This window comes from Pelodiscus sinensis, chromosome 24 (genome assembly GCF_049634645.1).
Source record: "Pelodiscus sinensis isolate JC-2024 chromosome 24, ASM4963464v1, whole genome shotgun sequence".
Taxonomy (NCBI): domain Eukaryota; kingdom Metazoa; phylum Chordata; order Testudines; family Trionychidae; genus Pelodiscus; species Pelodiscus sinensis.
In genome coordinates, this window is record NC_134734.1 from 10,393,059 (window position 1) to 10,420,796 (window position 27,738).

The 27,738-nt window shown below is 50.5% G+C and overlaps 1 protein-coding gene and 1 long non-coding RNA gene across 10 annotated transcripts in view; one reads left to right on the forward strand and one right to left on the reverse strand.

The window, feature by feature from the left end:
* DNAH2 (dynein axonemal heavy chain 2) overlaps positions 1–27,738 on the forward strand; it is a 293,067-nt gene that overhangs the window by 247,301 nt on the left and 18,028 nt on the right. For all 9 annotated transcript variants that reach the window (XM_075908075.1, XM_075908072.1, XM_075908076.1 and 6 more), the window contains 3 exons: positions 5,515–5,698; positions 13,461–13,651; positions 13,756–13,947. In XM_075908075.1, the coding sequence (XP_075764190.1) occupies positions 5,515–5,698; positions 13,461–13,651; positions 13,756–13,947 (567 nt within the window). The remainder of the gene's footprint in view (positions 1–5,514; positions 5,699–13,460; positions 13,652–13,755; positions 13,948–27,738) is intronic.
* LOC142819656 (uncharacterized) lies at positions 13,932–27,602 on the reverse strand. Its single transcript, XR_012897516.1, has 3 exons — positions 27,349–27,602; positions 20,163–20,401; positions 13,932–15,416 (listed from the first exon to the last, which is right to left on the reverse strand). It is a non-coding gene; the product is annotated as an uncharacterized LOC142819656 (long non-coding RNA).

A 27,738-nucleotide genomic window follows, 5' to 3' on the forward strand; every position in this document is an offset into this window, starting at 1 on the left:
TATGCCTTTCCCCCAGTCGTTCTCATACCCAAGGTTCTCGAGAAAATCAGCATAGAGGGGGCTCGAGTAATTCTTATAGCCCCAGCGTGGGCTCGTCAACCTTGGTTCTCAATGCTCCGTCAGATGTCGGCAAGGGCACCGTACCCCCTACCTCTCCTTCCAAATCTCTTGACCCAGAACAACGGATCTCTATGCCATCCGAAACCCGAGACTCTACACCTCACAGCATGGATGCTCATTGGTTTAGCAGTTTCGAACAGTGTTGTTCCCAGCGGGTCAAGAAGGTGTTGATACATAGCAGGAAAGATTCTACGCAAGCTACTTATATAGCTAAGTGGGCCAGATTCCAGGCATGGTGTGCGGCTAACAACCTGGACCCCTATTCCACACCTTACCTCATATATTAGAGTACATTTTGCAACTACAGGATAATGGTCTGGCCATAGCTTCCCTACGGGTACATTTGGCAGCGATTAATGCCTTTCATCACATGGACGACTCCTTTTCTATATTCGCACACCCTACTACGAAAAGATTCCTAAAGGGGCTCGCGAACCTCAACCCACCCCGCAGACCCCCTCCACCTTCGTGGAACCTGGATTTAGTATTGGAAGCTCTATCTCATCCTCCCTTTGAGCCTCTAGCCACTATTCCGTTACACATATTTACCACCAAGCTTTTGTTTCTCCTAGCTCTTATTTCAGCTCGTAGGGTCAGTGAGATAGCGTTCATGGCTTCGTCTCCCTATACAGTTTTTTCTAAAGACTCAGTCACCTTGAGAGCCCACCCAGCGTTTATCCCAAAGGTGTCATCTGAGTTTCACATCAATGAACCAGTGGTTCTTCCGAGCTTCTTCCCTAAACCCCATGCCTCAGCGCAAGAAGCAATATGGCATACGCTGGATGTAAGGAGAGCTTTGGCATTCTACATCGATAGAACGCGAGACTTTAGAAAAACGGACCGCTTAATAGTGTCATTGGCAAACCGTTCTAAAGGCCAACCATTGACCTCTCAACGTATTTCGAGACTTATTGTTTCATGCATATCCATGTGCCATTCTATACGAGGGAAACCCCTGCCAAACCCTCCAAAGGCCCACTCCACTAGAGCAGTTTCCACTACTACGGCCTTCCTGAAGGGAGTCCCGTTCCGGGACATTTGCAGGGCAGCGACATGGTCCTCTAATATCACTTTTATGAGACATTATGCTATAATTGACCACCTCGCTTCAGACTCTTCGGTAGCTACGGCAGTACTTAGTCGTGATCATAAAACCTAATTTCGGAGCGCTCTGGACTCTTTTTAGGTACTGCTCCGGAGTCACCGAGAGTGGAGCACCCACGGGGCCACTCAAAGAAGAAGTTACTCACCCTGTGAAGTAACGATTGTTCTTCGAGATGTGCCCCGTGGGTGCTCCACGACCCGCCCTTCCTCCCCGCTCCGGGTTTCTTTTTTTCTCTCGTTCAGATGAGCGGTTGAGAGGAACTGGCAGTTGCCAGCCTGCGCGCGGCTGATCAAAGGCGTGAACGGCGCTTTGAAGGAGCGCGCGTGCGCGGGCTGGCGGGACATGGCTATGAAAATTCTCCGAGCCGCGGCGCCGGGACGGGACCCGACACCTAGAGTGGAGCACCCACAGGGCACATCTCGAAGAACAATCGTTACTTCACAGGGTGAGTAACTTCTTCTTTCAAGCTGAGAACCAGAAAAGAGAGGGATTCTAGGCAGAAACTTTTGCTGATGGAGTCAGCGCTGCAGCCCCAGAGCGAGGACGACCCCAGTCGGTGCACAGAGCACCATCCGCAACATCTGCAGCACTGCCCAGGCACCATGCAGCCTCGTTGAAGACATCCAGACACAGATTGCAGTCGCCAGCACCGAGGAGCGCCAAAGACTCCAGAGGGCGGTCAGCAGAGAGGCATGGCCATAAAGTGCGCTCTAAGGAGGGGAACTCAGCTTCAAAGGTAACAAGGAGGAGGCAGAGCCTGGGGCACAGCCAGAGCCTGGGCCCGGTGGACGGAACGGGGGACATATGATGCCCCTCCACCCCAGAGACCTTTGATGTGGCATGCAAGCTCATTGAGCTAATCTCAACAGAGGCAGATGGCTTGGTACCACAGATGCCACCTGTGCCGACACAGGCGATGAGAGGGGCTCCCCCAGCACCGTCCCCAGTGCCGACGAGAACTGTGATGCCTTGGACCCTGCAGGCGCCAACACATGCATCGGCACCAACGATGATCCCACCAGTGCCAGTCCAGACGGCACCAGTGATAATGCCCTTACTGGCATTGATTCCAGCACTGGTTCAGTTGGCTCCAACACCAACCCCTCAGTCGTCACTGGCCCCTTCTGCATGGGTGTCAACAGAGGCACTTGTACAACAGTGCCCCCCCCAGCGCCGTTGCCAGGTACCGTGCTGCAGGGGTACTTCCCGGGTACCAGTTGCCTCTACCTCAGCAGGGGACCTCGCAGGCGCCGGAGATGCCCCCTCTGGCACTGGACCCGGTGCACAGAGGAAAACCATCAGCCATGGCCAGTCATCAGAGTGAGCATGCCTCAACTGCCCCCCCATGGTCAGCATTGCACTACTCTGCCGAGTCAGAAGTGAAATCTGTGTGCTCAGCCAGATCATCCTATAGGTCGAGGTCCAGACATCGATCCTGCATACGCCACAGGTCTTGGCACAGGACCCCCACAGACCAGCAGGCCTGGCAAGCGCAGTGGCAGCCCCAGCCCCAGTGGACCTTCTGGACCCCAAGGGCTTCCCATCAGGCCTGGGGACCTCCTTCCTCAGTATCTGTTGTGGGTCATCTCAGGGGAAGCGCTCCCTCTGCCACCCCTTTACACAGAGCCCCACCATCAGAGGAGAGGCAACAGGCCAAGGACCTAACTAGGTCCCCTGTGATCGGGATGGTTCTGGGGGCCAGAGCCCCCCCCCCCAGCGGGACTGGGGCAGGCAGGGTCATTGACAGTAGAGGAGCCACCAGTGACTGACTTGAGTGACAAGCAGGCACTGGCAAGAGAATCTTCCTCATCCTTGCTGGATGAGTCATTGGCGGACCCAGCCTCCCCAGCTCCCCTCCATGGATGCCAGGGCCCATCAGACCTGTTGAGAAGGTTGGCGACCAACCTGGAGTTCAAAGCCAAGGAGGTCCAGGAGGAAGTGAACCCCATGGTGGACATTTTAGCTGCATCAGCCCTGGGTTGTGTTGTGTTGCCACTGAACAAGACAATTGATAAACTGTCAAAGACCCTGTGGCAAATGCCTGCATCTATTACACCCACACAGCAGGGGGTGGAAAGACATTACTTTGTGCCCCAGGCGGGATGTGAACATCTGTTTACCACACACACACACACACACACACCCCCGGCCGGGGTCAATGGTGGTACAAGCAGCAGACCAGAAGGAGCAACAAGGGCCACCAGGCCTGATGCCAAAGGCTAAAGAGCCTAAAAAGCTGGACCTCCTTGGCAGAAAGGCTTATGCCTTGGGGGGACTACAGCTACGCATCGCAAATCAGCAGGCCATGCTGGGACAGTACGTCTTCAATACATGGGTGTCAAAGCAAAAGTTTAGGGACCGCTTCCCCCAAGAGTCCCACCAGGAGTTCAGCACCATTACAGAGGAAGGGAAGACGGTAGCACACACAACTCTGCAGGCAGCCCTAGATGCGGCCAGCTCAGCGGCCCAGACAATGGCCACGGCTATAGTCATGAGGCGTAGCATGTGGCTACAAGTCTCAGGTATCCCGCCGGAGGTACAGACCATCCTACAGGATCTCCCCTTTGAGGGATCAGGCCTGTTCTCCGAGCAAACGGATTCCAAGCTTCATAGCCTCAAAGACTCAAGAGCAACCCTGAAGTCCCTGGGAATACATACCCCAGTGCCACAAAGGAGGCCGTCAACACTAGGCTGAACCCCAGACCCTTCCAGCGAGGGTTTGGGCCCGATAGGGGATGAAGGAGAGGTTGCATTAATGGACGTAACGAGCAGTACAGAAACAGGTGCAGGGGCTCAAGATCAGACTCAGACAGAGGGTCTGCCTTGCATCGGGGCAGCAGCCCAAACCTTCATTTTGAAGGTACAATCGAGAGCAGAGTACTGGTCAGGTCTTCTCTACGCCCCCTTTTGGTTCCGACTCTCCTTATTCTACCAGGCCTGGTCCAAGATAACCTCCGACCACTGGGTACTCGACCTGGTGAAAAAGGGATTGTTATACCCTTCCTTTCTATTCCTTCCTCCCACTCCCCTTCCCCGTCCCTCTTTAGGGACCCCTCTCACGAGACCCTGCTAAGGCAGGAAGTGTTCGCACTCCTGCTACTAGGGGCCATAGAGCTGGTCCTGCAGGAGTTCAGAAGAAGGGGTTTCTACTCCCGATACTTCCTTATTCCCAAAGCGAAAGGAGGTCTACGTCCTATTCTAGATCTACGGGTATGTCTACACTACCCCGCTAGTTCGAACTAGTGGGGTAATGTAGGCATACCGCTCCTGCAAATGAAGCCCGGGAGCCGCCAGTCTGGTCCCAGGGAAGAGGGGGTGGGCTGGGGGGCATCGGGTGGTTGGCTCGAGCCATGCCAGGTGCAGGGTCTGCTAGCTGGGTGCTGGCAGGCTTGCATCTGGCACGGGCACTATAGCCAGCCCGTGCCCCTTTAAGGGGTCCGGGGCCGGGAGGGGGGCAATAGAGTTTCCCTGGTGTTGACCAGAGTGGCCACCAGGGCAAGCTGGGGAGGGCTAGCCTCCCTCTAGTTCGAATTAAGGGGCTACACACCCCTTAATTCGAACTAGTAAGTTCGAACTAGGCTTAGTCCTCGTAGAATGAGGTTTACCTAGTTCAAACTAAGCACTCTGCTAGTTCGAATTAAGTTCGAACTAGCGGAGCGCTAGTGTAGCGCCTATCAAAGTTAATTCGAACTAATGTCTGTTAGTTCGAATTAACTTTGTAGTGTTGACGTACCCTACCATGGAAGAGTGTGGCCCTCGACCACTTTCCAAAATCTTGGATTGGCCCCCCCATCAAAAATTATTGCCCACCCCTGTGCTAAGGGAAAAACTTCCGACAACACATGCATGCAACGTGTGCACACCTACATTAAATGGACATGAGCAACACACCTAGAAAAACAACAGTTACAAAGGTAAATAACCGTCTTTTTACAAGGAGTAAGGGAAGTCAAAGGAAGAGTGTTCTTCCTTTAACTTCCTACTGTATAGACAGCGCCAAAAGCCGAATTAAGCTATTTCGACTTATACTATGCAATTGACATAGCTGAAGTTGCATAGCTGTGTAGATGTACCCTAAATGATACATTTCAGTTTACCAGTTTGCCGTTAGCTAGATGAATTCGAGCCCCTCCCTCGACCCACCTTCCCATGTCCCCTCTAAGCTGGCCTTCCACTCTGCCACATCCTGCCCCAGATCATCTTTCCCACCCCAAAGCCACCTGGCACATGGAGAAGCCCAGATCTCTCTCCCCACTGGTGCATACAGCTTCTGCTCCCCACCACTGCAGGTAGTGGATGACTCCACACCCAGGACTCCCCTGATCTTCGTCCTGTCCCCTGGCGTGGATCCCACCTCCTCACTACTGCAGCTGGCCGAGCAGTCGGGTGTGGCTCAGCGCTTCCATGCCCTATCGCTGGGGCAAGGCCAGGCACCCATTGCCACTCGTATGATCCAGGAGGGTGTCCGGGATGGTGAGTGTGTCATAGCCCCTCTTCTGCCAGCAGCTCTGGGGGATCCTGACCTCATCCAAATGCTACAGAGCGGAAGCCTGGCTGAGTCGGCACTCATTGGGTAGGGGTGCCAGCTACCCTTTGTCCCTCAAAACTGGCCATGGCCCAGGAGACTCTGCTACCATCAGCAGGCCCAGGCTTTCCAGGACAGGGCCAGTAACCCAGAATGCATTGGGCCCACCCTAGGTACCAGCTCCACTGTGTGGCTGCACAGAGCCAGTGCAGACTAGAGAGGACAGGAGCCAGGGCTGAGTCTGAAGCCGACTAGGTGCATTCCTGCCTGTGGGCTGGACGGGCCCCAACTCCTGCCCTAAGAACCAGGGTTTAGGGTGAGACCTCCCCGGCACACCCCCCAGTCCCGCACACCTTCCTAGCACACCCTCTCAGGTCAGCACCTTCCAGCCCAGCACACCCAACCCTGTGTAAAATGACAGTTCCTGGCGGGCACCACTGAGAAGGTCAAATGAGGGTGAATTGCTTAGAAACAGGGCTACTTACAGTCCAAGACTGGGGGTCCTTCACTATAAGTCACACCAAACCAGTCACAAAGAATACTTCAGGTGCCACAGGGGTCAGCAAGAAGTCATACAAGCAATCCCCTAACACTCCAGCTTTCCTGTGCTACAACCAGCACCACACCTTACTCAGATTAGAGCAATGGTCTCCAACCTTTTTACACCCAAGATCACTTTTTAAATCTCAGAACAGGCAAAGATCTACCACCCTGCCCCTTCCTTGAAGCCCCACCCCTTCCTTGAAGCCCCATCCTCTCTATTCTCCTCCTGTCCATCACTTGCTATCCCTAGCCCTTACTTACACACTCTGATAAAGTTTATTTTTAAATTATGTGATATATAAAATTGAAATCACGTGTTTATAGTTATGAAATAAATGGTCTGTTTTTTATTCATGCTATTTAAATCTAAAATGAAGCATTTATAATTATACATTTTGTGGGGACAGAGTTCTGCGGCTGGGGGCAGGGGAGAGGGAACAGGGTGCTGGGAGGGCAGGGTGCTGGGAGGACAGGGCTCTGCAGCAGGGAACAGAATGGGGACAGGTTTCTGCAGCTGGGGACAGGGTTCGGAGAATGGGGACGGGAGTGGGGACAGAGTTCTGTAGCTGGGGACGGGAGTGGGGACAGAGGGCGGGGTGCCAGTGGCAGCAGAGAGTCCCCTGCATCTGCCTCCTCCCAGGATTCCCCCCCCCCAAGGGAAGCCAGCACATGCCTCCTCCAGGCCCGACTACCCCCCCACCCCCGCGGCATAGGGAAACCGCACGCATGCCTGCACCGGGGCCAACCCCGCCCCCCCCCCCCCGCAGCAGGGCCAAACCCCCGCGGGAGCCTGCCCCGAGGCCAAACCCCCTCTCCCATGGCGCAGCCTGGCCAAGCCAGCCCCCTCCCCTCCCATTGCACGGCCAACCCCCACAGGTGCCTGCCCTAGGGCCAAGCTGCCTCTTCCGTGGCGGGGCCAAACCCCCGCGGGAGCCTCCCCAGGTCAAACCCCAGGGCCTACCCCCGCTCCCGCAGCGCAGGGAAATCCCTGCGCTCAACTCATCCCTCCCAGGGAAACCACCGGACTCCTCTTCTGGAGCCAACGCCCCCTCCCCCAGCACGTGACAGAGCTGTGGGAAGGGAGCAGCCTGCACCACTTCCAGAGCCCCCGGAAGTGACGTGGGCTTCACCCAGGACTTCCGTCCACCCCGCAGGAAGCCAGCAGTACACTAGAGGTAGGTAGTGGGGCTTCTCAGGGGTGGGAGGAAAATGCGGGCTGGAGGTGCCCGAACGCCTCGCGATCGACTGGACGAGGGTCGATTGCGATCGACGGGTTGGTGACCACGGGATTAGAGACTATGAAAACCAATCTCACCACATCTGAACAGGTTCTTCCAATCCCAAAGGATTGGGTCAGGTCAGTTTATACCTTAGATCAGGGGTCAGCTACCTTTTAAAACCAAAGAGCCAAACAATATCAAATTTCAGAACAAGTGGTCAACAAAGAGCCATATAAGAATGCCCATTTGCATGACTGAAAATATATAACTTAATATTCTTCTTCGAGTGATGTCCCTGTGGGTGCTCCACTGTGGGTACTGGTGCATTCTTGTGCCAGTGATCAGAGATTTTTCCAGCAGTACCCAGCTGCGCTGCGTACGCGCTCTGGTGCCTCCTCGGGCTGTTGGTGTCCGTTAGACACGTGCACAGCACAGCCCCCTCAGTTCCTTCTCTACCTCAGTGGCAAATGAAACTACTTCTCTTGCCCCTGTTCTGACAAAAAAAAAACACAAAGAAGTACTAATTCTTCTCAGTTTTCCTCATCTTTCCAAGTTTTTAGTCCTTCCCAACCTTATGCCAAAAAATTTTTTTCTTCATCGTTCACCTGGACTGCATTTCTCCTCGTGCCTGCATCCCCAGGCTTCAAACATTGTGAGTCCTGCCGAGATGCTATGCCTGTTTCCAACCATCATGCCTCATACATAAAATCTCTGAGAGATATCCATCAGACACAGAAGTGTTCCCACTGTTCAAATCTTATAGCGAGAGCACACCACAACCATGCCTATAGGCTGAAAACATATTTCTACGAAAAGTTGCTTCAGCCACTGTGTGAAGACTCGCCTTCCAGGCCAAAATCATCAAGTAAGCTGAAAGGTATGAACAAAGTTCATCCCTCTACTCTTCTGGCAAGCCAAAGTAAAAAATCCAGGTGTCTCCGGTCAGATCGCTACCCCTGGTACCTAGCTTGACGAGGGTGAGCATCAGAGATAGGCCTGGTGCTTCTGGCACAGCTCTCTGTTTAAAGCATCAGCACCACACAAGAGGGCCCAATCTGAGCCCAGATAAAAACAATCGAAACCAGCAGCAACGACCGTACCGGCTGAATCCACCACGTCAAGGCACAGATTGGCACTGAAGGCGGTCCTGAATGCGGCACGCAAAAGACCCCGTACCGACATGCCTCCTCCTGAACAATTGTCCCCAATGGCATCAGCAGCACTGAGCACTACACACGGTTCACCTCCACCTACCTGCACTGCCATCTCCATACTCATTGGTGTGGTCCATTCACACACAGAGATCATTAATTCCATCAATCTCCCCCAGTGAAGCCAGTAGTGGACTACATGGACACTTCTCATTGAAGCACTCTAGTCCAACTCAACGATACCCACTTTGGGTGTCTTGCTCTGCCACATACGCTCACCTGCCTCCACCACCAGCTTGGCATTCATACCACTATCCATACCCACTGCCCCCCTGTCCTGGGCAGTGGCATCCCTGGGACTCAGGGCCTTCTAATAAGGGCCATCACATGGCGTCCTCAACAACATCCAGAACACTATCTCAGTTTCCCCAACCCTCGCTATCAGCTGCAACATCAACTCTCCCAGAGCCCATCCAAACTGATATGGACAATCCTCTATCCAAAGAGGAAGACAGGTCCCCCCTACACAATTCCTCCTCTTCTCTGGACAAGGCTATTATTTCTAACACCCCCACCTCTAAGCAGTTTCAATAACTTTTTTAAAGAGTTGCTCTGGCGCAAGAATGGGACCTGCAGGAGGTCCAGGAGAAACAATATTGCCTCTTGTGCACCTTACAGCCCCCTGCATCCTCTAGGATCACCCTCCCCATGGATGAACCCATTATGGACCCCACCGATAACATCTGGCAAACCCCAGCATCCATTACCCCCACCAATAAGAGGGCAGACCGCAAATATTTTGTAACACTGAAGGGCTTCCTCTTTACACACTCTCCCCCAAACTCCTTAATGGTCGTCTCAATCAGACAAAGAGCAAGACAGCCCAACATGAGGTCCACACCACAGGATAAAAATCATAAATGAATAGACATCATGGAGCGCAATGTCTATTCTTCAGCCAACTTGATCTTTAGAGCAGCAAATTACACTGCGATGCTGGCCAATTATTACTCCAACTATTCTGAACTCCAGGAGTTTTTACAGTTTCTGCCTGAGCACAAGAGGTCGATCTAGTTCAATGTCATGCAGGAAGGGCATGCCATCTCCCGCATGGCATTACAATCTGCCATGGACATGGCCAACACTGTTGCTTGCATCTCAGACTCAGCTACCGTGGTCGCAAAGAGGTTTATGTCTGATTGTCCCCATTGAAGAAAAATGTGATTGAGGGCTTGGGCATCAATTTCCCATTTATGATGGTCATAGAAATTAAGCCGCATGCTCATCCATGCCACATGCTCATCCATCCCAAGCCGCATGCTCATCCATCCCAAGCTGCATGCTCATCCATCCCAAGCTGCATAGCATACCCTCAACATCCCAAGAGCACTCATGTTCTACATAGATTGAACAAAATCATGGAGAATATCCCCCAGACTCTTCTTATCCTATGCTGAACATTCCAGGGGCCAAGTGGTCTCCTCCCAGAGGATTTCTGAGTGGATCTTATCATGTATCCACTAGGGCTATCAACTGATGTGCATTAACGACTGTGATTTAATGCAGGGCAGGATTAACATGTTAATTTTTTTAATGTGTTAATCGCAGGCATTAATGCTGCACTGCCGCTTTGAAGTGCCGCTCTGGCACCTCAAAGGGGCAGCGCATTAGGAGCCTGGGATCAGCTGGAGTTCCCAACTGACTCCGGGCTCTGTGCAGCACTGCCCCTTTGAAGCGCCGGAGCGGCACTTCAAAGGGGCTGCACAACACGGAGCCAGGGATCAGCTGGGCACTCCAGCAGATCTCAGGCTCCTAATGTGTTGCCCCTTTGAGGCCCCAGGGTGGCATTTCCAAGGGGCAGTGCAATGCGGAGCCCGGGATCAGCTGGAGTGCCCAGCTGATCCCCAGCTCCGCGTTGCGCTACCCCTTGGAAATGCCACCCCAAACACTTCAAAGGGGCAGCACTGCACGGAGCCTGGGGTCAGCTGGGGACTCCAGCTACTCCCAGGCTCCCACAGTGCTGTCCCTTGGAAATGCAGGGGCAGTGCTGCACAGAGCTGGAATCAGAGGGGGACTCCAGCTGATCCCGGGCTTCTGCAACGCTGCCCCTTTGAAACGCCACTGCAGCATTTCAAAGGGGCAGCACATACGTTTAATCATTATTAATTTTTTTAATCACGTGATTAATCGTGATTCATTTTTTTAATCACTTGATAACCCTAGTATCCACACGTTACATCATCCATAACAAACCACCACCAGGCACTATCACTGCCCACTCAACCTGGGCCATGACCTCCATAACTGTCTTTCTCAAAAATGTATCTCTGGAGGACATTTGCAAAGCAACCAACTGGTCATCCGACCACACATTTGCAAAACACTGTGCGCTTATCTCAGCCATTGCATCATCTATGACTGTTGGACTGTTGCTCAGGGTTGGTGTAGGAGGGTGCAGGAGTGTTATGATGCTGTGGCCATAGGGAGTTGGGCCCTAATTGGGGGCCTTTTGGCCAGACTTCATTTTTAAATAAAGTAAAATATTATGTCCAACACAAAAGGTTTCAATGTTGTCTTTATTTATGGAAGGAGTGGGGAACCTTTTTTGGGGACCACACAAGTGAGAAGCAAAAAAAAAAAATAATCTCCATACCCTCCCCCCAGCTCACTGATGTGACCCTCAGCTGAAACACCTTACTCCCCTTGTGCTTCAGCCCCACCCGATAGTCGGGGAAGGGGCAGGAAGGATTGAGATTCAAGGCTTCAGGCCAGATTTACTCTTCTAGGATTCCAGGGTTAGTGGCTTTTGTGGGCCCCCCCCCAGACTGGTTTGGGGCCAAAATTAAGGGTTAAGTGTGTGGGACAGTGCTGCCAATGAATGAGATAGGGATGGGAGTGTAGGATCTAAGCGGGAAGTGGGGTGTAAGATGAGGTGTGAGTGCGAGGTCTGGCCAGGGGACAGGAGCAGGCTGAGGGCTGGCTGCCTGGCCAGGAGTCTGGGGATAGGGGGTGTCTGGCCAGAAGGCAGGGGGGATTTTGGTCTGGGGACATGGGGTGTCTGAGCAGAGAGCAGAGGGTGTCTGGCCAGGGGGCAGGCTGTCTGGCTGGGGAGGATGAGTGATGGGATGGAAGTCTGGGCAGGAGGGGGTAAGGAACATGTACTTGTTTTCGCACCACATGGCAGGCACCATGTAACATGCCTCCCACTGCTCCCATTCCCTGGCAGGAAGCCTCTAGGAAGGAGGGGAACAAAAGTAGCAGTGCACAGGGAGCCATTTTTGGCTACTTGTTTCCCTCATTGGGGGAGGGGAGGAAGGAGAACACTGTTGTGCTGAGCCATTTTTAGCTCTGCTTGTTCCCTGCATGCTGGATCCAGCAGGGAGGCTCAAGGCTTTCTCCCCTCCCTCCCCCTGCAGGAAGCCAGCACTAGCATTCCAACCTTGCGAGGGTGAGCTGTAAGGCTGTAGCACCAGCACTGGGTCCCTACTGTGGGGAAAGAGAGGGGCTGAGTTGGGGCTCCAGAAAAGCCACAAGCCATAGGTTGCTGACCCCTGCCTTAGATCTTACTCATAAAGGATGCAGTGCCAATCCTTTAGAACTGAAAATCTAAAGGTTTATTAGTAAAAGAAAGAACTAAAAGGTTGAAAGTAGAATTGTTAAAGAAATTACATTACATGTACCAATCACAAAGCTCCTGGTGTAGGTTCTTAGTAGAGATGGAATAAACTGCTATCTTAAAAGTCTCTTGAAATACATCTTTTGTTAGGATGGGTCATCAGTCCTTCCAGGCCCTTTGTTCATACAAAGCTGCTTCTGAAGTGATGAGCTTGCATGAAGACAAAGATGGAGGAACCCCTAAGAGCCTTTTTATAATCTTGCCCATGTGGAGTGAATTCCATTGTTCTCTCTTTTTGAAGGTACCTCCCAAAATGGAGTTTGTCACATGAGTAAGTCACCTGTCCATGTCCTTTTCAGGTAAATGGCCATGGGATACCTGTTTGCAGGTCTACAGCAGAATTCCTCAGATGTGTATTGGCAACACTTAAGGTTAATTGTTTGTCCAGTACTGCTATTCACTCAGTAGCCACCCTTCACAGTATGTTGGATAGTAACAGAGAGGTAGCCCTGTTAGTCTGATCTTGGTAAAACAAAAAAAGCAGTTATGTAGCACTTTAAAGACTAACAAGATAGTTTATTACCAGTACATAGCCAATACTAACAACTTTAAATATTAAAATTGTACATGCACATGGATAGTATAAACAGACTCAGCAAAGCATAAACTTTCAATACATACCTCACTTGGCCCATTTTGTACAAAATTTGGGGCAAACATACCACAGTGCGTGCAACAGTGATCTGCATGTTTATATTAAAAATGCAGTTACATCACACCCTGCAACCCTGTCCTACATTTTCCTACCCTCTTCTCCTCCTACCCCACCCCCAGCCCAGCACACCCTGCTCTCCACTTCCCTAGCCCAGCACACCCCATCCTGCACCTCTCCCAATTCTCCTGGCCTGGCATCTCCCCACTCCACTCCACTTCCCTGGCCCAACTGGCCAGGGAACAGGGGCAAGATCCTGGGGAGAATGAAAGGGACTAGATCCTGGGAAGGCCTGGGCCTGGCCAGTCAGGAGACCCCAAGTTGTAAGATCCTGGGGAGACTTTGGACCCAGCCAGCTGGGGGACCCAGGGAGTATCCCGGGGAGGGACATGGGATCCAGGGAGGATCTGGGCATGGTGAAAGACCCTGTCATCTGGGAGACCATCTCTCCCCTGTGCTTGCTGATAGGGAATTGGGTGTTCCTGGCCAACTGCCACCTCTCGCTGTCCTGGATGCCACAGCTGGACAAGCTGGTGGACCAGCTGCAGGTGGAGGATCCACATCCAGCCTTCCGCCTCTGGCTTAGCTCCAGTCCCAACCCTGATTTCCCCATCTCCATCCTGCAAGCCAGCATCAAGATGACGACGGAACCCCCCACGGTGAGAGGTGCCCACCCTGTCCTACTCTGCCACATGCCCCTCACTCTGGCAGGTTGGGGGGAAGCTGTGTGCCCTTGCTGAGCCTATTCCCCTCTCCATGGCAGGGTCTCAAGGCTAACATGAAGCGCCTGTACCAGCTGATCACGGAGCCGCAATTCGGACGCTGCACCAAGCCAGCCAAGTACAAGAAGCTGCTCTTCGCCCTCTGCTTCTTCCACAGTGTACTGCTGGAGCGCAAGAAATTTCTGCAGCTCGGCTGGAATGTGGTCTACGGCTTCAATGACTCTGACTTTGAGGTGGGCAGGGATACTGGGCATGGGGATGCTATCCCATAATGGACAAAACCAGACCCTACAACAACAACCACCCACAAGATAATTCCCCCATCAGACCTTCAAAACAACTTCTCAGGTATTCCCCCTGTCAGAACCTATGACAACAGCTCCATTGGTGCCCCCCATATCTTACCCTGGAACAACAGTTCCCCTGGTTTTTTCCCCATCAGAGCCTACAACACCCTTCTTTGGGTGTTCACCCATTAGACCCTCCAATAACGATCCCCCAGGTGTTCTCCCATCACATGCTACAACAACAAACTCCCATGTGTTCCCCCATCAGACTCACAATACCAAATCCTCTGGGTGTTCTTCCATCACATGCCACAACAGCAAATCCTGGAGTATTTGTCCATCAAACCCAACAGCAACAAGCCTCTGGTTGTTGCCCAATTGGATCCTAGAACAACACCCATCAAAGGCTAGAAAAACAAACCCAGGTGTGCTCCCTGTCAGAGCCCCCCACAGGTGTTCACCCATCAGACCCTACAATAACAAACCCTTGGATGTTCTCTTATCAGCCCCACAACAACAAACTCCAGAGTGTTTCACTGTCAGACCCTACAATAATTCCCATAGTGTTCCCCCATCACACACCATAACAAACCTCTGGGTGTCCCCATAGCAAGAAACCACCAGGTTTTTCCCAGTAAGACTTTACAATAACAACCTCCCCAGGTGTTCCCCTGTCAGATCTTACAAAAACAAACCCCGGAGTGTTATTCCAACATATCCAACAGCAGGGGTCTCATACTCTATCTTAGGGCCAATACCAGTCCTCAAATCCTCCTAGTGGGCCAACAGGAACCCCCTCTGGCAGGGCTCTAGGGAGAAGAGTGAGGGTCTCCACACATCTGGCCCCATCTGTGCGTTCTGTCCCATGGGAGCTTGAGGGAAAGGGTGCAGTGGGGAGCAGAGGATGGGAAGAAGTAGGGCAGGGCAGGACTTGGAGAAGGTCATGTACGCCCCCCTCTCAGGGACACAAGAACACATATGCCAGCAGCCATGCATAGACCTGATTGTGGAACTGCTTGGGCCATAGATGGCCTGCAGATGGTGAGTTCCTCTGTCAAAGTCTGCAACCCTCTCCCCTGGTGTCCACCCATCGGTCTACATTACCTCCACAGATGTTCCCTGTCACACCACACAAGAACAAACCCCTGGATGTTCCCCCAACAGCCTCACAACAACAAACTCTGGGTTCTTCTTCGAGTGATGTCCCCATAGGTGCTCCACTGTTGGTGTCAGGCTTGTCCCAGCACTGCAGATCAGAGATTTTTCTAGCAGTGTTTGGCCGGCCCATATATCCATGGCAGAGGAACGTGCCATTCTCATCTTGCAGTTCATGTGCATGGCCCATGTGCCCTCAGTTCGTTTGTTACCACCCTCAGTCACAGATGGAGCTCGACTCCTCTCCTTCCTTGCGATTCCTAAAATTAACATTTTAGTTAGAATTAGTTGTTTTAAAGTTCATAGTCGTCATTACTACATAGTTGTTAGTTGTTACAAAAAAAAAATTTTTTTCTGTAAATATTTGCCTCGGTGTTTCTGAGGTGGCCTCCGGAGGCAGCCCCTTCAACCTTCATATTAAAAAATTTAAAAAAAAAGAAGAGAGCAAAAGAGTGAGAAGAAAGAAAGACTCATGGACAAGGAGCCCAGATCCCCGGGTTTGAAGAAATGAGAAAAATGCCATGACCCAATGCCCGCCTCAGATGGCCACGGGTCTTACATACTCTCTCTCGGTGAGGCCCATGTTCCCCAGAAATGCATATACTACCGAAGCCTCACCCCCAGTACCCACAATGATAGGGAACTGAGGCTGCGTGTGCTGCTTTTTGACAAGGCTCTGGAGCCCCAAACCAGCGGGGACGAACGCAACCAGTCTGACAAGACTAACAGGCAGACTATGGACTTGGAGCCCTCGCCACCCATGTCTGCAAGAAAGAGTGTCTCCCTAGTCCGCTCCCTACTTCCAAAAGTGAGTAAGGGGGACAAGCTGGGCACCTCAGGCACTGGATGCCCCCATGCCACATCAATAGCGCACTCAAAACTGCGCACCACCCAGAAATCGGTACCGTCCCATTCGGCACCAAAAAAGGCAGGTACCAGGGAACCAGATAGTTTCTCTGCACCAGAAACACAGTTGGTGCTAGATAAGACCTCGGCACTGGCAAAAGCAAAATCTAAATCTGCTAAGCCCTTGCCTCACACACCAAGCCCAGAACCACAGCCATCTCCACCAGTACCGATGCTCCCACCATCGGCATTGAGTTCTGCGGCACTGCAGGATCTTTCCTCTGACCACCCCCACTCTGCCATGTGCTCCCATGACTACCATGGGCTGCCGCTGAGCACAGCAGCATGTTTGACAAGTCTGCGTGCCTCTCCTTTAAGACATTGCTCTTGTTCTCCTTTGTTGATAAGGAGTTCTCCACTTCATTCACCAGTGTTATCTCACTATAGCAGCTATGACAATGATCAGAGGAGTGTGTTTTCTTCCCAACACTCTTATCGTGTTAGAGCATGTGTCTTATCACAGACATCAACCACAACATGACCATCACCCTCTTTGGCTGTGTCCAGACTCAGGGTTTTTTTCGAAAAAACTTCACCTGCGTCTAGACTGCAGCCGCGTTCTTTCGAAATTAAATCGAAAGAACACGTATTTTCTTTCGATGGCGGTAAACCTCATTTCATGAGGAAGAACGACTTTTTTTGAAAGTGCTCTTTCGAAAAAAGGCGTTCTTGAATGCCAACAGGGCTTTTTAGAAAAAGAGCATCCAGACTCACTCGCTGCTTTCTTTCGAAAAAGCAGCTTGCTTTTTCGAAAGTACTGCTTGCAGTCTAGACGTTCTTTTTCAAAAGAGGCTTTTTCGAAAGATACTTTTGAAAAAGCCTCTTTCAAAAGAGGCTTGCAGTCTAGACATTGCCTTTGTTACCAAGATTGGTCTTACCACTCGCATTACTCCCCTCATTGGTCCCAGGGTCGCTATTGGGCACCTCTATGGGACCGACCAATTGCACTATCAATGCCAGCTCCTAGATCCATATCCATCTCTCACGCTCGTAGCTCTCCTTACCCAACTGAGGACATTGACACAGACGATGGCCAAATTACTGAGGACACAAAACCAGAACAACCTGATGTCTCTCCAATTGACATGTCCTCTTCCTCACCAGACGAGGCTGTCATTTCAGATGACCTGAAACAATTTCAGGATCTATTCAAAAGAGTCACCAGCAGTCAGGAAGTTGTATTATCAGATGTAAACTCCTAAAGAACCTTCAGCCGACCTCAAAATCAAGGATCGCCCTTCAGATCATAGAATCATAGAATCACAGGACTGGAAGAGACCTCAAGAGGTCATCGAGTCCAGCCCCCCCCGCCCTCAAGACAGGACCAAGCTCTGTCTACACCATCCCTGACAGATGTCTATCTAACCTGTTCTTAAATATCTCCAGAGAGGGAGATTCCACCACCTCCCTTGGCAATTTATTCCAATATTTGACCACCCTGACAGTTAGGAATTTTTTCCTAATGTCCAATCTAAACCTCCCTTGCTGCACTTTAAGCCCATTACTCCTTGTCCTGTCCTCAGAAACCAAGAGGAACACATTTTCTCCTTCCTCCTTGTGACACCCATTTAGATATTTGAAAACCGCTATCGTGTCCCCCCTTAATCTTCTTTTTTCCAAACTAAACAAGCCCAGTTCATGAAGCCTGGCTTCATAGGTCATGTTCTCTAGACCTTTAATCATTCTTGTCGCTCTTCTCTGTACCCTTTCCAATTTCTCCACATCTTTCTTGAAATGTGGCGCCCAGAACTGGACACAGTACTCCAGCTGAGGCCTAACTAGTGCAGAGTAGAGCGGCAGAATGACTTCACAAGTTTTGCTTACAACACACCTGTTGATACAACCTAGAATCATATTTGCTTTTTTTGCAGCAGCATCACACTGTTGACTCATATTCAACTTGTGGTCCACTATGACCCCTAGATCCCAAAGCAATCATGGAAGCAGCAGATGAGGTCTGGCAGACACCAGCCTCAACCCCTTCAGCGAACAAGAGGGCCGATAGAAAATATTTTGTTCCATCCAAGGGCATGGACTTCTTATTTCTATACCATAGCCAAATTCGTTAGTAGTGGACGTGACATAGCACAGAGCCAAAAAAACCCCAATATAAATCAACAGGAAAAAGAACATAATCATCTGGACATATTTGGCTGGAAAATGTGTTTCTCATCCATACTACAACTCAGAATAGCCAACTATACTGTGTTACTCGCTAACCATAATTTTGACAACTACATAAAACTAACCGAGCTTATGCAGCACCTCCTGCATGACAAAAGACCAGTCCTGAAATCAATAGTTCAAGAGGGTTATATTACATCATGTACAGCCCTCCATATGGCACTTGACTCAGCTGATACAGCTGCAATAGCAATGGCGACTTCCATTGTCGTGAGGCGCTCATCATGGCTCCAAATGGCAGGAGTACCAAAGGACTTTCAAATACAACTTAGATGGGGCTACTATAAGGTGGGTGCATAACTGTCTGGATAGCCATTCTCTGAGAGTAGTTATTAATGATTACGTCATCCTGGAAGGGCATAATTGGGGTTCCACAGGGATCTGTTTTGGAACCGGTTCTGTTCAATATCTTCCTCTGCAGTTCAAATGATGGCATAGAGAGTATGCTTATTAAGTTTGCAGATGATACAAAGCTGGGAAGGGTTGCAACTGCTTTAGAGGATAGAGTCATAATTCAAAATTATCTAGACAAATTGGAGAAATGTTCTGAGGTAAATAAGATGAAGTTTATTGAGGACAAATGCAAAGTATCCACTTAGGAAAGAACAATCCATTTCACACGTATAGAATGGGAAGGACTGTCTAGGAAGGAGCACTGCAGAAAGGGATTTAGGGGTCATAGTGGACCACAAGCTAAACATGAGTCAACAGTGTGACGCTGTTGCAAAAAAAGCAAACATGATTCTGGGATGCATTAACAATAAGTCATTATTCCACTCTACTTTGCACTGATTGGGCCTCAATTGAAGTATTGTGTCCAATTCTGGGCACCTCGTTTCAAGAAAGATGTGGGAAAATCGGAGAAGGTCCAGAGAAGAGCAACAAAAATTATTAAAGGTCTAGAAAACATGAGCTATGAGGGAAGACGGAAGGAACTGGGGCTTGCTTAGTTTAGAAAAGAGAAGACTGAGAGAGGATATGATAGTGGTTTTCAGGTATCTAAAAGGGTGTCACGCGGTGGGGGGGATTGATGATAGGACAAGAAGGCAATGGGCTTAAACTACAGTAAGGGAGGTTTAGGTTGGACATTAGGAAAAACTTTCTAACTGTCACGGTGGTTAAACACTGGGATAAAATGCCGAGGGAGGTTATGGAATCTCCATCACTGGAGATATTTAAGAGCAAGTTAGATAGACTCTAGATGGTGCTTGGTCCTGCCATGAGGGCAGGGGACTGGACTTGATGATCTCTCAAGGTCCCTTCCAGTTCTAGTATTCTATAATTCTGTGATTCTATGAAAGCAAGGTGGACAAAGAGAAACTTTTTTGTGGCTAAGACTGATGAGGTCCTTCACTCCAGAAGGACTCACACACATTACAAACATTAGGGATATATACACCTCCATATCAAAGGAAGCATTATACACCCTACCAGAAACAGCATGATTTTTCTTACGGCAGACAACAGCAAAGGCCATTTGACCAACACTGCACTAGACCCAGAAATCAATGCTAGTGGGCACCCAACAACTGCCCATCTTCCCAGCAAGCCTCCAAACAGCAGGTTCAAGAGACAGCATTATCTGTCTGCTCTATCAGTGCATTGTGAACACATGTTCCACTACCGCTTGCACCCTTTTCTCAATCAATGGGCAGCAATCACCATGGACTGTTGGGTCTTAGACATCATCAAATGTGGATACTCCCTTCTTGTTACCACCATTCTGCCAACTTCCCCACCCTCCCCATCCCTCTTCAGGAATCCCTGTCATGAAATACTCCTCTCCTCCACATAGGAGCAGTAGAGAAGGTGCCCAAAAGATATCAGGACAGGGGATTTTATTTGAATTACTTCCTCACAGAGAAGAGAATGGGTGATTGGAAACTGATCCTTGATCTTTGCAGTTAAACAAATACCTCTGCAGATGATTCAAGATGATCACACTCGCATCAATTATCCCGGTACTGGATGAAGGAGACTGGTTGCAGCCCTCGACCTCCAAGACACCTACTTCCATGTGACAATTCACCTGGCGCACAGACATTTCCTTCGGTTTATAGTTGCCTTGGATTGTTTTCAGTATCGGGTCCTGCCTTTTGGGCTCTCGTCTGCTCCCAGAGTCTTCTCCAAGACACTGGTGGTAGTCACAGCATTCCTGCAATGAAGAGGCATCATGATTTTTCCTTACTTGGATGATTGTCTTATATGGAGTCCTTCCAGGCAAGTCACAAAGAGCATGGTTCTATTTGCTCAGAGTCTGTTCAATTCTCTCAGCCTCATCATAAACCACCAGAAGTCCACCCTGAAACCTATCCAATCTCTAGAGTTTATAGGAGCCCATCTGGACTCTCTGGCAATGTGTGCTTACCCTCTGTAACACTGCTTTGAGGCAATAAGAAGCCTGGTGTCCATTATAGTGTCAAGTCCTACAGTACCAGTACTTACCTACATTCGTCTCATGGGCCATATGGCTGCCTTGACATGTGGTTCAACATGCTTGACTGCACTTTTGCTACCTCCAACATTGCTTGCTTCAGTGTAAATGCCTTCCAAATGCCATGTTCGCAAGCACATCCTGGTACTACCAAAGGTTCTTGTTTCATTGCAATGGTGGACCAGTCTGGACAACTTTCTTGTGGGTGTTCCTTTCCACCAAGTCCAACCATTGAGCCAGATCACTACCGATGCTTCTCTCCTCAGTTGGGAAGTGCACCTACACCATCATTTCGCCCAAGGCAAATGGTCCGCACAGTAGTCCTGACTACATGTCAACCTTTTGGAGCTCAGAGCCGTGTGCAATGCTTGCAGAGATTTCCTTCAGCACATCTGGGGTTCTACAGTATGCATCCTCATGGACAATACAACCATAATGTTTTACATCAACTGCCAGAGGGGGCACTCATTCTCCTTCCCTCTGTTCAGAAGCTGTATGCCTTTGGTACTGTGGTATCCAGAACAACGTCAACATCGTTGTGTCATATCTCCCTGGCATTAAGAATTTCACAGCTGATGCCCTCGGCTATTACTTACAAATGGGAGATCCATACGTGAGTCCTACAATAAATCTTTCACTATTGTTGCTTCCTATCAGTAGACCTCTTTGCAATGCACAGGAACACCAAGGCTACGTCTACACTGGCATCCCTTCCGGAAAAGGAATGCTAATGTAGCACGTTGGAATAGGCAAATCTGCGGGGAATTTAAATATCCCCCGCGGCATTTGTATTAACATGGCTGCCGCTTTTTTCCGGCTTGGGGAAAAGCTGGAGAAAAGCGCCAGTCTAGACGTGATTCTCCGGAAAATAAAGCCTTTTCCGGAGGATTTCTTATTCCTACTTGAAAGTAGGAATAAGAAAACTTCCGGAAAAGGCTTTATTTTCCGGAGAATCACGTCTAGACTGGCGCTTTTCTCCGGCTTATCTCCAAGCCGGAAAAAAGCAGCAGCCATGTTAATGCAAATACCACGGGGGATATTTAAATCCCCCGCGGATTTGCCTAGTCCAACGTGCTACATTAGCATCCCTTTTCCGGAAGGGATGCCAGTGTAAACGTAGCCCAAGTGTGCTCAGTACTGTTCCAGAGCAGGCAATGGTCCCAGATCATTGGGCGACACCTTCCAGATTTCGTGGGATGCTCATCTCCATTATGCTTTCCCTCCTATCCCACTGTGACAGCGCGTTGGGGGTCCCCCGTCTCCTGCAGCCCCAAAATGGCACAAACAGACTGCACCAGCCGGTGTAATAGAGGAAGTTTATTGCCTCTCCAGGATACAGCACAGCACAGATGGAATCTGGTCACAGAGCTGGGCTAGGATGCCTCAGGCCCCCTTGAGATGGGGGAGACTGGGCCCCTAAACTCCAGCCCCTTTCCCTAGGCTCTCCTCCATGCTCACAGACCGCAACTCACTAACCCTCTTCCAGCCCAGCCCCCCAGCCAGGGCAGCATTCCACCTTCCTTTGTTCCTCTCCATGGGGGGTGTCTGGTTCAACAAGTTTGGCATTACCTTTGCATAGTGAGGTTTTCCCTGCTGGGTCTTGCTCCAGACATCAGAGCTCACCACAGCCCAGCAAGTACCCCCACTACGTCACACCCACATATTGTCAGAGTCCTCAGGAAGATTGAATTGGACAGGACTAAGTCATTCTCATAGCCCCGGCTTGGACCAGACAGATCTGTTTTCCCTATCTCTGTCAAATGTCTCTTTGACCTCCCTTCCCTCTTCCAACTTTTCCAGACCTCTTATTGTAGAATGGAGGCACCTTTCTCCATCCTCAACCAGAAATCCTGCATCTGATGGCCTGGTTCCTATCTGGTTCTCGGAAACAGAGAAAAGATGTTCCCAACAAATAAAAGCCGTTCTTCTCCAGAGTAGAAGACAAACCACTCACAATACCTATCTGTGTAAGGGGAAGCACTTCACACTGTAGGGTGTATGAGCAACAACATCCAACCATCTGATGTTCCTCTTCATGTAATCCTTGACTATTTCAAACATCTGAAACAACAAGGCTTGTCAATCTACTCACTAAGAGTTAATTTAGTGGTGCTATCAGTGTTCTACCCACCAGTCAATGGGATTTTGCTCTTTGCACATCCTATTTCCAAAAGTTTCTCAATGGGCTGGCTAACCTCAATCCCCCATGTAGGCCTATAGCCCCCAGAGGGGATTTGGAGCTGGTGCTCAACATTCTAACCAAATGCTTGCCTCTTGCTAAATGCTCCCTATGCCTATTAACAAAAAAAAAAAAAACCCACACATTTTTTATAGCAATCACATCTGCATGCCAGGTTAGTGAGATTGCTGCTCTCATAGCTTCTCCACCCTATACCATATTTCATAAGGACAAAGTAATCCTTCAACCTCACCCTTCCTTCCTACCAAAAGTCTATTTAGATTTCCATATTAATGAGCTCATCATCCTACCGACTTTCTATCCAAAGCCTCATGCTTCCCATGAAGAAGTCATTCTACATACCCTTGACGTACACAGGACTCTGTCCTTCTATATAGACTGCACATGATCCTTTTGCAAATCACACATTTTATTTGTCTCGCTACTGAACATTCTCGTGGAATGCCTCTTTCCTCTCAGCACATCTCCAAGCTGATTTCATCTTGTATTAGCCAGTGCTACCCCCTACAGGTCAGACCTCTCCCTACGCCTCCCAGGGTTCATTCAACATGAGCTATAGCAGCCTCAATGGTGTTCCTCAAAGGGGTCCCTATTACGGACATTTGCTGTGCCTCCATTGGGTTATCTAACCATATTTTCATGGGACATTATGCAATTTCTACAAAGGTGACCATGACTTCCAATGTTGACAGTGCAGTTTTTTCCACAGCTCACAAGAGTTAAACCAAAGCCTTCCTACCATCTTTGGGCACCGCTGTGTAGTCACCAAGGGTACGTCTAGACTACATGCCTCTGTCGCCAGAGGCATGTAGATTAGGCTACCAGGCATAGGAAAATGAAGCGGCGATTTAAATAATCGCTGCTTCATTTAAATTTACATGGCTGCCGCGCTGAGCTGATCAGCTGTTTGTCGGCACAGCGCGGTAGTCTGGACGGGTGGGTGTCGACATCAAAGGCATTTGTCAACCACCCAGGTATGCCTCATCCTAGGCAGCACCCCAGCTGCTACCCGGCAGCACCCCAGCATCCTACCCGGCAGCACCCCAGCTGCTCTGCCCCAGGCATCCCCAAGTCAGCTGCTGCTGAAACTGACCAGCGGATGACTACAGGAAGTCCGAGGCAGAGCTGCTCTGCCCCGGGCTTCCTGGAATCAGCCGCTGATCAGTTTCATCAGCGGCTGACTTGGGGACACCTGGGGTAGAGCAGCTGGGGTGTTGCCGGGTTGGTCCCCACAGCGCCAAGGTGTGGCGCTGCGAGGACCTACCCGGCAGCACCCCAGCTGCTCTGTCCCAGGCGTCCCCAAGAGCAGCTGGGGTGCTGCCGGGTTGGTCCCCGCAGCTCCATGGTGTGGCGCTGCAGGGACCAACCTGGCAGCACCCCAGCTGCTCTACCCCAGGTGTCCCCAAGTCAGCTGCTGCTGAAACTGATCAGCGGCTGATTCCAGGAAGCCCGGGGCAAAGCAGCTCTGCCTTGGGCTTCCTGTAGTCAACCACTGGTCAGTTTCAGCAGCGGCTGAATTGGGGACACCTGGGGTACAATATGTACCAGTTCCAATTTACGTACAAATTCAACTTAAGAACAAACCTACAATCCCTATCTTGTACGTAACCCGGGGACTGCCTGTACAGAATTCTGGCGTGACACCACTAGTTCCCCCTCCCCATTGTGAAAACTTATCATTTGTTTTTTGGTTGCTTGTTCATGTCCATTCCAGTTACGTGTGCGTGCTCTGTGTGCATGGATTCCAGAGCTTTTTCCCTTAGCAGTATCAGTCAGGCCAGCCAGGGAGCCCCATGGAGAGGTGCCAGCATATTGGCGCATATATACCCCTGCTGGCCCTCCACCCCCTTAGTTCATTCTTACCACCCATGACAGTAGCTGGAGCGTTGACTACATAGTTAGTCTATCCCTTAGCGCTACACAGTTCTCAGTTTTAAAGTAGTTTAAATTAGTTTAGTAGTGTAAATAGTTGTTCAGCTGAATGTTCTTATCGGGGTAGTTTCCCCCATTTTATCTCTCCCCTCCTGGGAGGGGATGCCTGAGCTGCATGGTTTTAAACCATGTGTGAGGTGCTCTAAAACTATGCCCTGTGGCGATCCACATGCCTGGGAGAGGGCCACCACACAGACAGGTGTCAAATTTGCAAGAGCTTCAAGCCGAGAATGAAGCAGAAGTGCGATTCCCATCTGAACCTCATTGTAATGGAGTCCGCACTTCTGTTAGAGATTTTTCCGTGGCACCAAAGCATGTGGCACCAGCGAAGCCCTCGTCATTGAGGCACCGGTCACAGTCCCCAGCGCTGTTGAGGAAGAGGCAGCATAGGGGAAGATCCCCTACAAAGCACAGCCTTAAAGTGCGCCACAAAGATGGGCATGCAGCCGAGTCAGCATGTCAGGAGGCTCCCAGGCCACAGCAGCACCAGTTGAGCTCGACACTTGGGGAGACTACAGCACTGGAAGTGGAGATTGAAGGGGGTCCTGCAGCCATCAACACCGGAGGCCTTTGATGCGGCATGTGAGCTCATAGAGCTCTCTTCATCCCCGGGACCAATCACAATCACGGATAATGAGCACCAGCCTCCTCCATCGGCACCGGAACCAGCCATGCTGCCGACACGACCAAGAGTTCCGGTACACATGCCGCCACCAGTGCCTATACTGGCACTGCAGCAGCCCCCCATTCTGATAATTGTATTGGAGCTGCCAATGGCATTGGCCCTGTCAGATTCCAGGGCACCGACTGCATCAGCACTGTATCCCATGACACCGCATGCCCTTGTACCGACTATGATGGGACCACCCTACTCCTCGATACCGCTGGTGCAGAGCCAGTACTCGCACCCAATGCCACCACCAGCACTGCTAATTATGTTACTGGCACCAACCCATAGGGGGAAACCAGCGGCAATAATCAGGCATAGATCATCTCATTGCTCCCCAGTGTCATTGTTGGCATCGCCTTGGTCAGCCTTGGACTACTCCTCTGAGTCAGATACTGACTCCATCCGCTCCAGGGTCTCTTCTTATAGATGCAGGTTGTGGCACCATTCCCAGTCTCAGCACCGGTCTCAACATCCGAGCTCGGTCTTCCACCAGCCTTGGCCATCCCAATGGCAGCCTCAACAGCAGTGGCCCTTCTGGACTGCCTGGGCATACCATCAGGCTCAGGGGCCTCATGCTTTCAGACATTCCTCAGTAATGGCTGCGACCTCTTTGACCAGGGCCCTGGCTTCAGAGGCAGGGCACTCTTCATATAGGGAGGCTATCAGACCACGTGCAGAAGGGGAGGGTACAGAGTGCCAGCCTGCTGTACCGTCTGTTCCGCCACCTCAGGCGACGGAGCAACAGTTAGGATATCCTCCACCAAAAGTCTTCCTCCTCTTTGCCAGACAAGGCACTGGTTGATCCTGCACCTTCTATGCCCACCATGAATGCCAGGACGCACCAGGACCTGCTCTGCCAGCTGGCAGCAAATTTGGGGGTGCAGGTGGAAGAGGTTTCTGAGGGACTTGGACCTCATGGTGGACATATTGATGGCAGACACTCCAGCTAATGTTGTGCTGCCACTTAACAAAACTGTGTCCAAACCGGCTGAGACCCTGTGGCACACACCCACCTTCATCCTGCCCTTCCAGAAGGTGATGGAGAGGTGCTACTTCATCCCACAAGTGGGACATGAACATCTATATTCGCATCCACCCCCAGGTTCGCTGGTAGTCCAGGTGGCGGAACAGAAAGAGAGACAAGGGCCTGCGGGCCTACGCCCCAGAGCAGGGAACCAAAGAAGGTGGACCTGCTGGGCAGAAAGACTTACGCTATGGGGGAGCTCCAACTCTGTATTGCGAACCAACAGGTGATGTTGAGCAGATACACATACATTACATCATTTAGAAAATACACTCGAGGACAGCATTCTAGCCTCCAATATAACCCCACGCTTTGGGTCCCAGCTCTCCCGTTTCTCCCTTGCCTGGTCCCGGATCACCTCAGATTGTTGGTGTCATGGCTCCTTCCCCACTCTGGCATGATAAATGCAGAAGTGGGGGCCAGAAAAGGTACCCCAAAACCTTATCTACCAGGCTTTGGTATAAAACTTCCCTCCAAAATCTTAACAACCTAGATTTTGGGAATAAAACGCCGCTGCCACCACCCAAATATTAATAAAGCAACCAGGGAGAGACTACTTGAGAAATCTCACCCCTAAAGTACAAACCAGGACACAAAAATTAACCAATATCAGGTTAATAAAAACAAAAGAGAAAGAACTTTATTATCACCATAATATTCCTGTTGCAAGCATAATGACTAGATGGAACAGTAACAAAATAATATACTCATGGAGGAGAAATTTACCATGGGCCAGGAACTTAGTTACAAAGGAGAGCAAAACCCATTTTAAATGCACAGACCAGATCCCATTTCCCAAACCATAAAACCTAATGGATTTATCTAAACTTTATCCTACTTACAGACTGTAAAGAGTATTTTCTTAGAGGGAGACATCCTGTCCCCTTCAATAGCTGGAAAGAAACTACCCAGGGACAAAGGAGAAGGAAAAAAACCAAACATTCTTTTGTCCCAGTTTGAAATTCCTACCTACATTTCTATTGGCTGCCTGCCACCTGGTTTAGGTAAAGGACGTAGTTAACCCCTTAGTCCCCAGGATGCTGGCTAACCCTCATGATCATGACAGTTGGATACTCAGCCTGATGGAAAGTGGATATGTTATCCCCTTCCTGTCCTCCCACCCACTCACCCTCCCTCCCCATCCCTCTTCAGGGACCTTTCTCACAAGTTACTGCTAAAGCAGGAGGTATCTGCACTCCTGACCATAGGAGCAGTCAAGCATATTCCAAGGG